Here is a 12,809-nt window from a genome sequence, read left to right as displayed (position 1 = left end):
ACTTATCTGCATTATAACAATAAAATGACAATGAAATAAAACATCTACAAAATGCTATTCTTCCAATTTAAAACAACTATAAGTTATATTTTAGATTATTTCTGTTTGGGACTGTCTTATCCAGTGGACAAACAACACAAAGGTGAAAGATATGCTAACTAACTATTTGTACCAACCTCAATTAAGATTATATATAATGTTGCTTGATTCTTTAGGGGTTGTGTTGTGCTTTGCTTATGGTGCTCTGTTGTGCACTGGCGTTATGTACGATATATGAATGGCTGATGTGCAATACTGTTATGTGTGGTATGTGATAATACTATAATTGGAAGGCAGCAATACTTGTGCAGCTCCTGAGTCCAAGATGAATTTCCCTACAGGGATAATAAAGTGTTTTGTATCGTATTGTGTTGTGTTGTATCGTATCGTACCGTATCGTATTGTATTGTATCGTATCGTAACTGACTGGACTAACTGGTTGGTTTGGGAAATTTGATTAACTCTTCCATGTTTGATGAAGAGCTACTTCACTAAGCTTTTTTATTGTACCCATCCAGGACTGTGGATAAGACCGTATTAAAGATGCTATTCTTTTAGACGTAAAACAATATCAAATCAAATCAAATCAAACTTTATTTGTATAGCACTTTTCATACATTAAAAATGCAGCACCAAGTGCTTCACAGAATAGTGAAATGAGGCAGAAGCATTTGACTTGATGATGAATGCTTGGAGGGAAAACTTTTGAAAAATATTTCCCAAACTTGAATTTGTAACTCACAATGCAACTTTTCGTTTCATCTCTGTGCTCTGTGAGCGAGCAGTGAGAAAGTATGATAATGGAAAGTATCTGACTGTGTTCTTTTTGTAATGCGTTCTTTGTTTGTGTATATCCAGGGAGGAGCAGGCTTGAGCCCCTTTGGGTCAAACTGGAGGTAGAAGTTGTGCGGATTAGTAAAATGAACATTGACGTTTTCTTCTTGAGGATGATTGTTAGTGCTCTGGAGCAAAAACAAGCATGGCTGGAGTCTCATTATCCTGCTTACTGCTATATGCTTTGAATGGTTAAACAAGTCGGCCTGGCTCACACTGAGAGGCACTGAACTCTGGGTTTGTGGGGCTTATAGAGCTCTGAAGTGCAGGACCTCCTGTTCACTGCTGTTTGTTGAGGTGATGGATGGAGCTCATCGGTATTCAGGGTCTCCAGCTCTGTCATGGACTCTGTGGGTAAAACTGTAAAGAAGTGGACAGTGCAGGTGAATGAGCTGTGGTCTCTCTCTCTGTCTCTGGTAATAGTCTGCCATGTCAGGGTTGATTGAAGGCCTCAAACCTCCAGAGGTTTTTAAAAAATCTTTTGAGGCTTTAACTGCTGTCAAACTCTCCATTTGTCCTTTCAGTGAAGTGATAAACTTCACAAAGTATGGATGGATGAACTGGCCGCAGGGTGAGTGATGGGTGTCCAGGAGAATATTTGATTGAAATAAAAAGATATTTCCCATCACTCAAATGTCAACATAATGGTTTCCTGCTCCTGCTGGTCGAGCTTTGTTCAACTTCCCTTCTTTTATTGTTTCACCTGAGGCTGAAAATCTTTTTGTGAGCCAGTATGAGATCAGTTAATGCTGTTATTCTGCAATTCACTAGAGATAAGACAGCTGTCACTCCCTGTGCTCAGTTATAAATTGAAAAATAATCTCATCCCATAATAACATGCTCTTGTCATAAATCTTGCTCTTTGACTTGATTGGAAGTGATTTTGCCTTGAAGTTAAAAGTATTGTCTAATAGTGTTAGTTGGATTCTGGTTTATTCTTACATTAACCTGGATCAGAAAAATAAAAATGTCAGAGGACAAGAGTTTTTTCTAAGTTTACCCTTGATTAGAGGTTGAGGCTGACAGAAAAAGGAAGGAAGCGCAGTTTGTTCCGGGCATGAAGGTGCAGTGGTTTAATATTCAGGAAAGCTCTCTGTCCAACACAGCCAGGGTCAGTGTCGAGGTTCAGTGGCTGCAGAGTCCAGCAGGTATTCAACATTTAGCTCCATTTTCCTCGGAGCTGTCTGTGTTTGTGCTCCGCTGGTCACAATGTCAGGCACGTCAGTACTTAAATACCAAAACTCAGCTGAGGAAAACCGGACCGGTGTTTTTTAAACTCCTCTGCTCTCTCTCTCTCTCTCTCTCTCTCTCTCTCTCTCTCTCTCTCTTGCTGTTGAGTGTTACCTCAGCGAGGCTGTGCTCTCACCACACATTATCTCCTCAGGGATTACAGCGCTCGGCACTGGAGAGCCGTCCCTCTCATTTCACCTCTTCAGACTACTGTAATTCACCTGCTTTTCACGCTGAGGGCTCCCGCACCACCCACAGTAACAAGTGTCTGCCAGGTCAAAGCCTGCAGGGATAAAGACTTTCAGGAGGAGCTTCAGTGGACCAAAGAGCTGGAGGCCTTCTGATCACGGCTGAGTAGCTACACCGCATTTAAAACAGTGGCATCAAATATGTATGAAGCTCAAAACAGCTCTATTACTAATTACATAATCATTAAAGATTGACTGAGGTGTAAAATCACTGTACATCAAGATGCTAAATGATAACTGCTGTAACAAACTGTCCTAAATAAACGGTAGACTTTTCATCGACACTAAGGCTCAGCCAGAGAAAGTAGTTAGACCGTAAAACTTTTCATATACACAACTAAAACTTTTGATGTATTTCTTAGATCTTGATTGTTTTTTCACTTGTGGGCAACAGATACAACTAACACATTAAAGTCTAAGTTCAGTATTTTTCAACCTGGACCCCATTTTCCCATGTTTTTGTGTTTAAGTGACTAGTGGCAACAACAATTTCTAATATTGGTCCTGTATTGAGGGAGAAGGCTGCAGCTAGGTCCTCAAAACATGCACTAAGGCATGTTCATTCTGTCAATTTATGTCCATAAAAAGTGCTTGTTTTTGCCACTCAGATTGTTATTTTAAGTGTCTGATAACATCATGGAAAAGATCCCAACAGAGATAGATCTTTTTGTCAGAGTAAGATCCTTTTTGTTTAACTCGAAACAGCCCCAAAATCACGATCCAAAAAACCCACAAGACTCCATTTAAATAGATAGTAATTTTGGCATGTATAATGCCAGCGTATTTTCACATCTGACGAGGGTCCTTTTTTATACAACGACAATTTTTAAACCGAAAATGGTAAACGGAAGTTGCGTTTTGGCTGATCGTTTACACGACAGCGGCGTTTTGGGTGCCTGAAAACGCATCGTTTTGAAAACAGGTTCCAGAGTGCAATGCTTTGGAATCGGCACAGTCTCCGTTGTCATGTAAACTTGCAATATGCAGTTCCTCTGAAAACTGAGACTTTTCGAACATGCGCATTACGGTTCCAGTCACTAGGCATGCACGAGAAAGCCGACCATCTCAACAATAATGGCGGACTCCTGAGCTCTGTTTGTGCTGCTCACCCTACTGAAATTATTAATGCTTCTCCAGCAAAGTTAATGAAGCACCTCCACCTCGTCATCCGTCCAAACAAACGTCTGCGTGGTTGCCATTTTGTTTGTTTATACACCACCACCCTGTAGAAGGAAGTGCAAGTGCACATATACTTTATTAATCCCCCTGAGGGGAAATTTTTTCACCTTTTTTGTCATTAACACACAGGTCTGAAAGACACACACATGCACAAACAGGACCTATATGCACAAAGTGGAGAGATGTCAGAGTGAAGGCACTGCCATGGTCAGGTGCCCCAAGCGGCTGGGGTGGTTCGGTGCCTTGCTCAAGGGCACCTCGGCAGTGCCCAGGAAGTGAACTGGCACCTCTCCAGCCACCAGTTCACGCTTGAACAGGCAATCCTCCGGTTCCCAATCCAAGTCCCTATGGACTGAGCTACTGCTGCTGAATGGTGAGACTGAGCCAAAACAGTAAAGTTGTGGGCCCTAAAACCAAAACCTGTCACTACCACATTAAAAGGAAGACGTAACTAAAATTAAGATAAACCAGTGAGACCACTTTTTTGCAGACTGGCTGCACCACTGGCCACTGCGGGGAACTTGCTCTTTATTGCTGAGCAGAGACAATGTACTGTTCTTGTCCTGGAGTTCCTTCAATACTGTAATGATACTAAAATATCACAGTTCAGCCAGAAAATGACCAAAGCTGTGGTGACATCTGTCTAATTAACTTGTTAAAGATCCAGGTTAAAATGCAGCCCTACAAATGAAGTGTTATTCCCTTTTAAAAAGTGAAATCAACAGGCTGTGGTGGATATCGAGAGGCAGATGAAGACCTTGTGCTGTTGAGATGAAGTACACTAATGTTGACGGAGTAATCGAAGCTCAAGCCTTGTTGTTAGAGTTGTGGGCCGGGATCGGACCGCAGCGTGAATCATAGTAATTGGCTCTTATCTCAGCGGTGGAGAACAACATCCATTAACAGAGAGGCTTTAGATGGAGGCAGTGTTAGTTTGGCTCCAGCTTACAGTTTGGAGCTTGAGAGGAAAGCTGTGAATATTTATTGAACTGATGTTCATGAAACTCTGAGTGTATTTCTGTGTGTTTCTCAAAAAAAACAAACCTTCATTTCCGCTGTGTGTCTGTAACTGTTTAGCATATTGTTTCTCCATGTTATGCATTTTTTATAAAAGCAACACATCCCCAGTGCTTCAATTTGAAGAAAAAAAACTGCATTCATTTATAGAAGTCAATTAAAACAAGCCCAATTACCATTAACTATTGGATTATGAATAATAAATGACGTTTTTATTGCAGCCAGTCATCCATAAACCATTATAGTGTGAAACGTGAAGGTTTCTACTGACAACACTGATTCGTCTCCATCAGGATCCAGCCTGTAATGAGCCAGTCAGGACGCCATTTATCTTCACAACATGACATGATTACAACATTCATTTATCCATCTGGGCAGAATCACATCATTCATCCATCTAAGTTATTACACTGTTCATTTGTCTAATATGGTGGTGTTACAGCTGAAAGACCTGTTTCCACCTGGGGAACATTAAACCTGTTTCTCAGTGCTCTGCTACTCGTGCTAATATTCACAGACTCAGGAGGAACAATGATGAAGCTGTAAAAACCTTTTGATATCTTAAAGGTATTTGACTCTCTGTATTTTTAATTGTCCTATGGAACTCTTTTAACTGTTACAGTGGATAAATGCTGAAATGCTTGCTGGTCAAGTTGGATGCCACACTGTATTTTTTGAGTGCAGATCATTTTCACCTCTCAGCTCCCGTCCTGCTGTTAATAATTCAACAGTCTCACACAGGCTAAAAGATGGAGAATAATTACCTCCAGCTGCGTCTGATATTGTGACATCCTCAGCGTAGTTTTGTCGACCTCTGCTCTCTGCTGAGTTTTTCACTCTGCAGAGGAGTTCGGATGCGTCTCTTCCTCATCTTTTATTATTTTGGACAATACGTGTATTTAAACTCATGCTAAGAGAGGAGACGTTTCTGCTTCAACCTGCTGTTGTGAACTTCTGAGAGTCTGGAGCGTAATGTTAAAGTCTTGTTTTCACCTTGCTGACATTAAATCTGCAGCTCAATGATATAACTCCACTTCTCCTCAGCTATTAAGGCTAAAAAAATGCAATGCTTCTGGTATTCTACTTTTCTAAAAATCTCTTAAGTGCTGAATCACTCAGGATGAGTGTTGTGGTACTTCTCTTTAACCATCTCCACTTCTCTGAGTGTCTTGGTTTTGTCTCTTTCACATTGGAAAGATGAATGGATGCTGTTGTGAATTGTGTGCAAGTGTAGAAATACTGCAGTTAAAGGCAGCTTGTTTGAAGGTTAGTCTTTAATTATAAATCTTTGTTTAAGTACAAAACACTTCAACTGAGGGCAAAGAACAAATCAACTCTTTGGGAAGTTAATAACAGCGCTAAATAGTGTGAATGTGATTTGTGTTATTTATTTCGGCTTCAGTAGGCTTTTTAGGTTGTAATTAGATTCCAGACCTAACCAAGTGATTTAACTGAGAGAGCAACATTTAAAGTGAAAGACTGGTTTTCATTTGTCCCAATACATGTTTGCATTTATACGGCAAACATTTGATTAGTTTTCATCATCCTGAAGAAAAAAGTACCCAAACTTAGTGAACCTTGTGAGTTTTAATGAAGCCGAATTTTGTACCGTTACCTTTGTTAAATGCCACTGTTGTTCCTTGCATCATGTGAGTAGAGGAAAAGTCCACTAGCAGCTAGGCTAATTTATAGAATGTAAAATGCCATAGGCTCGTGCTAAAAACATTAGCATGTTGTATTTGTGGGGAAAATGTGTCCAGATAAAGACAAGTGATTTGTCTGTGAATGCTGCGAGTTGTAGTGAAGCTGATTTGTGTACTTGTTTGAAATTGTCTCTATTAAGCCATGTTTAATGTGTGTTTTGGGTGTGTTTTGAATCACCTAACCTTCACAGCACTTCCCAGAAACCCCAATGCCCACTAGTGTTTTGGAGGTGTAACTGCCATAGACACACCACCGCACAAGTATAAATGCTCACAATGACATAGGCGAGGTGCGTAGGCTACAGAGTAAGCTCTGCATAAGTATAAATCCCGCTTAAGGGTACAAGGCCTTCCAAAACCTTCTATGTGATGCTATTTACCCTGATATTTATTGTTACTGTATCATGTATTTTGTTATTTGGAGTTTACTTTTATCAAGAGCTTAACAGAACACAATGCTATAATGCACAATGCTAAATAATGCTATATAACACAATGCTATGGTAAACTAAAACAGTGCACTCAGTAGAGGCTGTTTCAGAAGCTAATTAAAATACACCCCTCATCTATTTGTGACGGTGCCACATCACATTGCACAGCAGATAGACAGGCACAGGCACTGTATGTTTAATTTAGATATAGTGTCATTATAAAGGCATTGTGCATCCCGCAGATGCTATGGGTTCAATTCCAGCTCATGGCCCCTTGCTGCAGGTCATCCACTCTCTCTTCCCCTTTCACATACAAATCTGTCCTGTCAAATATAGGCAAGAGCTAAAAAAAAAAAAGAACAGGTTGCATATGGCAGAAAAGCCAATAAAACTGAGCCTAATTTTTCTCATAATATGCCTAACTTTGGTGGATCATTCCAGTTTCGGGTGTGGAGTGATAATGTAGATTTGTTCCCCAGGTAGAGTGATTCTTCGGTTTTGAGCCATGACAAAGGCAAAAAAATGTGGCCTGCCACAGACCAGAACAGGCTTGTTTTTAGTCCAGCCTATTTCCAGAATACTTACGGCCCCTACTGGCCGGTTAAGAGGAGCGAGGAGTCAGCAGTCAGTGCCGTTACAAAACAGTCAGGTTTTTCAACAATTGTGAATCAACACAACCATGAGGGGTCCAAGTGCATACAGTCATACATGTGCACATAAAAAAAAACTCATACTCACACACTATCACGCCTGCTGGAAATAATAATGAGTAAAAAGGCAAGAACGACCTTTGAATTTAAGGAGTAAACTACTGTCACCCTCATCCATAAGCTACTTAAAGGGGAAACTCCCCTACCGATTTTACACATCAAAGTCTTCTTACAGGTCTTGGGGAGTAATACTGCATAAGTGAACACGAAGCGGCAGCTTTGATAAATCAAGGTCTGATTAATTGCCTCAAGTGGCAACATCGATGGTGCTGAAGAATTAAAGTTAAAATGGTTTAAAAAAAACTGAAGTTAAAAAGATGTGATTTTACCAGACCTCAGCCTGCTCGTCATCTCAGCTTGAGGCTGGAAGCCACATTAGCCACTACGAGCATAAGACGCTCAGATATCTGACCCAACTGTCCGTGATTGAGTTGCATTGTGGGTATGTGTGGAATAAAAACGATGATATCCCTGGCCCTGCTGCATCGGTTTTGATCCATTTTGTGTTTATAAACATCGATCATGAGTCAGAATATTATAGATGTGCAGTGTTAAATGGGTGAAGTAATAAGGTCTAGACTAAGTAATAATAATAATATAATTTAGAAAATAAACTATTGATAGTTTGGTGTTGCTGGTAGGAGGCCTCAGGGCAGACCCACAACATGCTGGAGGGATTACATATCTCATCTGGCCTGGGAATGCCTTGGGGTCCCCCAGGAAGAGATGGAAAGCCTGGCTGGGGAGAGGGACGTCTGGGGTGCTTTGCTTGGCCTGCTGCCTCCGCGACCTGGCTCCGGATAAGCAGATGAAAATGGATGGATGGATGGATGGATGGATGGACTGATTACTAAACTATTTATTCAGCACCTTTTCTAAACACAGTTACAAAGTACTTTACGTTGTTGAAATAGGAACAAAAAAACAGTGGGACTGAGGGTCACGGGGGGGCTGGAGCCTATCCCAGCTGTCACTGGGCGAGAGGCAGGGTTCACCCTGGACAGGTCACCAGACTATCACAGGGCTGAAACATAGAGACAGACAACCATTCACGCTCATATTCACACCTACGGACAATTTAGAGTCACCAGTTAACCTGCATGTCTTTGGACTGTGGGAGAAAGCCGGAGTACCTGCAGAAAACTCACGCTGACACGGGGAGAACATGCAAACACGGAAGGGCTCCCCCACCCTGGGTTCAAACTAGGAACCCTCTTGCAACAATGCTTACCACTGCACCACCGTGCTACAACAATTTTAGAATAAGCTGTTCATACGATAACTAAGAGTGCTCTTTTTCTGCTTTGTGCTTGGTTGACAGAGGTGTGTGACAGCGCGCTGGTGTCCAATCTGCCACCTTCATCCTTCAGAAGCTCCTCCCAGCTGTCCAGCAGTCACGCACCGGGCTTTGCCAAACTCAACAGGAGAGAGGGTAAGGAAGAGTTTCTGCCACTGACCAGTCTGGACGCATTAATACCTAATTGTGCTGAATTCCTATTAATATTGTTATCGTCAGTGTATTAGGGAATAATGTTTGTATTGCTTGTGTTGTTTCTTTAAGTGAGGATGCAAGGTTATCTTTCAGTCCAATGAAATTTGACATACCTGAGTCTAACAAGAACAGTAAAGAGGAAGCTCGAGGCCAAATCTCTCCTGTGATACTGACGAGCTGCTCTGCTGCAGCGACTCTCAGTAGAGAAGAGATTTTGTTTAAGCTCAGGACACAGAACACAAAACATAGCAAACAGGAAAGTTTTTTACTTGGTTCACAAAGATAGGGGATCAAAAAAGAGGAAGAACAAGCAATAGCTGCTTTGTCCCATCTTTATTCCCTATAGATGCTGTTTGTATTGAAGGTTTATGCCAGAAGGATAAATGTGAATGGTGTTTGTGCAACACAAAAAACCCAGCAGGGAGTTCAGTGCTGGATGCTGATGTGAGGCTTTGACGAAATAAAGATCATGGTTTGTTGTGCAGCTTTCTGCAGGGAACAGGCTTCACTGCTTTATCCCGACATCAAAGCCCAGAATCAGCTGGGAGGGTGAGATGGGTTTAATCTGGATCTGAATGATTTTCACCACCTGGGAAACGAAAGGAAGCAGAGCCTGCAGTACACTGCTCAGTCCTCAGTTTGTTTGATGGTTAGGACTTTACGCAAACAGTGTTTTTGTGGCAAAATGCTGCCAGTCTTCTTTCTTTGTTTGCTGATCTGACTTTGATTTTTTTGGCAGCAGTGGATTGACAAGGCTCTCTCTTCTGGTACCAGCAGGCATCTGTATCACCTGTAACAGTATCCAGCACACTGAATTATATTTAAAGGTCAGCTTTTACTTTAAAGTGTAAGTAAAGAGTCTGATTCCCGTCCAAGACTGCCATCATTACAAGAAGGGAAGAAGTGAAGGTTGCCCTGATACTTGAGGTCATGTAGTTGTGTAGTTGAGACTGTAAGAGCTAATTTTCCTTGCTGCCCTTTGCTGACACTTGCCGGTCTGAAGCCTGTCTGCTGTAATGCTGCTGACATTTCCTGGTCTTTCATTAACTCTTACAAGAGACAGGCGAGCCAAAGATGTCTGATATGAAAATATATCAAACATACTGTATGTGGAGACCTGCAGTTAAACACTTAAATGAAAACTGTGACCTTTGGCCATTTTCATATTACATATATATACATACATATATGTATACATATATTTAAATATGTATACATATATATATGTATTCTCTTTTTTTTCAAGATATTTTTTACTTCACAGTTGCTGCTAGATATTTTTAGTACCTTGACAAACTTTGACTTTTTAACCAAAAATAAAAGTATGTGCGGGCAGCAATATCCATCTGTCAGTGGTCTGAGAGGGTGTCCTACCCTTCAGCATAGTCTTTATATCTTCCCACGTGGTCATGTACAAATGCACTTTATGTCCGAGTAAACAGTCAGACGAGGCTGAACACCTGACATTGCTCCATAAGTGGCTTTTATGAGGAAATAAAGGATTTACTTAAGACTGTCTCTGACCAATGGCATGATATATTCCAAAAACCAAAAAGTCTGACACTGTATCCTAAGATGAGAGCACTATTGTTTGAAGAAATCAAACACTCAAGTCAGAATGGATTGTGCTCTGCTACTTCATCGGTGCCCAGAGTACTTTCTGCTGCTCTGAGAGTGTGGCGCTCTGAATAACCAAATGGTATATTCCAACAGAGCTCCCAAGCTAAAACTGCTGTCTGTCTCTGTTTTGATGGACAAATGCATGATTACAGGTTAATTAATAAACAAAGTTAATGGACAGATATACCCTCTGTTTTATTTCTCTCTGCTTTGTGATGTATCAGTGTAGCCAGGCATTAGCTTCATCTAGGGTTTGCTTTAAAAAATGCTTACACTACAGATAAAAGAGAGTGTAGTTTTCCGTAATTCATCACATGTAGCACACAAGGAGCAGCACTGGCTGGCTTGCTGCCCCCACCATGGGAGTGCCACAATGCATGCCGCGCATCATAACAAAAACCTAATAAATTGATGATAGAATTTGTTGTCTACAATTTCAGTTGACCCCACCTGCCCAAGAGGGTTCGCTACATCCTACAAGCTCTCTCAGCTTTTTCAGTCTAATGAATAAATAATAGAAAGTCACAAAATATCAAGAAAGGTAATATTCATCTATTCTTACACCCATTTTCAGAGAATACAGAGAAATTGAACTACACACCTTCTGAATTTAAGTTTCTCACTAAGACAAACATTAGCTTAATTGCCTTGTTAACTCACGGTAAAACACAATTAACTCTAACTTTGAACTCAACAGAAACAAAATAAAACTCAACAAAACCATCTCAATTAGTCTTGTCAGTCTTCTAGTTGGTTAGTCCACTGTTCCAAAAATCATCAACTCTGATTTTGTCCCATAATACACCAAGTTAGATGTGAAAATATTGTTTCTTACCCACAGTCTTTCTCAGTTGTCGCTGTCCGAGTGTTTACACTCCTGTAACATTATCCCGTCTCTATGACTGTCAGCTCAGCTCCCTGTTCCACCAGTAGAGGCTAACCTCTGGTGGCATGTGACCTATATACAACATATTCTTAATACAGCATTTCTATGTGAATTTAATTTGAAAATTAGCACCTGTATTTTTGACAATATTGCAAATCATACCACTGAGATTTTTTTTACCCTGATATACCGTGATATCATGTTACCACCCAAGCCTAATGTAGAACCTGAAACGCTTCCACACACTGCTTCTCAGATCGGTGTTGCGATTGTCTTTTCAGCGCGGCTTGGCTCGCTACTGCCCTCCTGTATTTTTATCTATTAGCTTAATGAAGTGAAAGGTCAATAGGGCATGCATTGGATCAGTCTGATGGTGAATTTTAAAAGCACCATCTGCTGGAGAGAGCAAAGTACTTTAAATAGTTTGTTGTACTTATAGACTGTACATTTTGAATCTGAACAGGTCTTTACAATTCAGACTCAATACTTTACCCACGTTTAAACTAAAGTTTGAGTTTTTATAAGAAGTCCTGACCCTGCAGAAGAACTCCTGGAATGTAACGGATTGGTGATATATGTTATGAATATATGATTAACCATTGCGGTTTCACTTCCACAGCAAATAAAATGACAAACAACAGTGGTAACATTCATGCATTTCCCTAATCTAGCTCTAGCATGTAATAGGTAGATAAGGAAAGCTGTGTGTGTGTCACATTTCCCCCTCAGCAACATTCATGGTGCAGGATCCCGAAGAGCGATTCCAGCTGCTCGCCGAGGAAATCGATGAATAAATGAACATCTCAATCTCATTTCCATCTTCTTCTTCTGCTGCTGCTGCTGCTGCTGCTAACACTCTGCCTCTCCTAGTTGTTCTCTGAGGAGCAGCTTCGCTCTCAATTCATTTACCCACATACTGTGAACAGGGATTATCAGTGTGGGAATACTACCTACGCAGCATTTTTACAATTTTGAATCTACACATACATGCAGAATCATCCCAGTACTATGATGTGAATATGTCATTTTCAGATAGGGATGAACTGGGATATCATAGCACCACATAAAGATCATATAAATCTAATGAACTAGCTTTTAAATGGGACATGTTAACCCTGTAGAGGAATTTTGTAAATGTTGGGCACGCTGTGTCCTTTTATGGTATGGTACTCTAATAAGAGTCTTACAGTTCTGTGAGGTTATACTTCGGCACAGTAGGCGTCATTAATGTTTATCATTTTAGTTCAGCATGTTAGCATGCTAACATTTTGTAATTAGCATTAAACTCAAAGGGCAGCTCAGGCTGATGGAAATGCAAGTATTTAGTCATAAACCAGTGTATCAGACAAATTTTGACTTGATGATGGCACTTGATCACTGCTGCTCACAGTGCGGCCCACAGGCCAATGATCACCCTCAG

General features: G+C 40.8%; 1 protein-coding gene across 3 annotated transcripts in view; it reads left to right on the top strand.

Moving 5' to 3' along the window:
* Positions 1 to 12,809, top strand: part of LOC125901605 (contactin-associated protein-like 4) — a 225,919-nt gene that overhangs the window by 106,530 nt on the left and 106,580 nt on the right. For all 3 annotated transcript variants that reach the window (XM_049597328.1, XM_049597329.1, XM_049597330.1), the window contains one exon: positions 8,713 to 8,823. In XM_049597328.1, the coding sequence (XP_049453285.1) occupies positions 8,713 to 8,823 (111 nt within the window). The remainder of the gene's footprint in view (positions 1 to 8,712; positions 8,824 to 12,809) is intronic.

This window comes from Epinephelus fuscoguttatus, linkage group LG15, assembly GCF_011397635.1.
Source record: "Epinephelus fuscoguttatus linkage group LG15, E.fuscoguttatus.final_Chr_v1".
NCBI classification, from domain to species: Eukaryota; Metazoa; Chordata; class Actinopteri; order Perciformes; family Serranidae; genus Epinephelus; species Epinephelus fuscoguttatus.
Note: the sequence above shows the minus strand (reverse complement) of the source record. Positions and strands in the feature narration are given on the sequence as shown.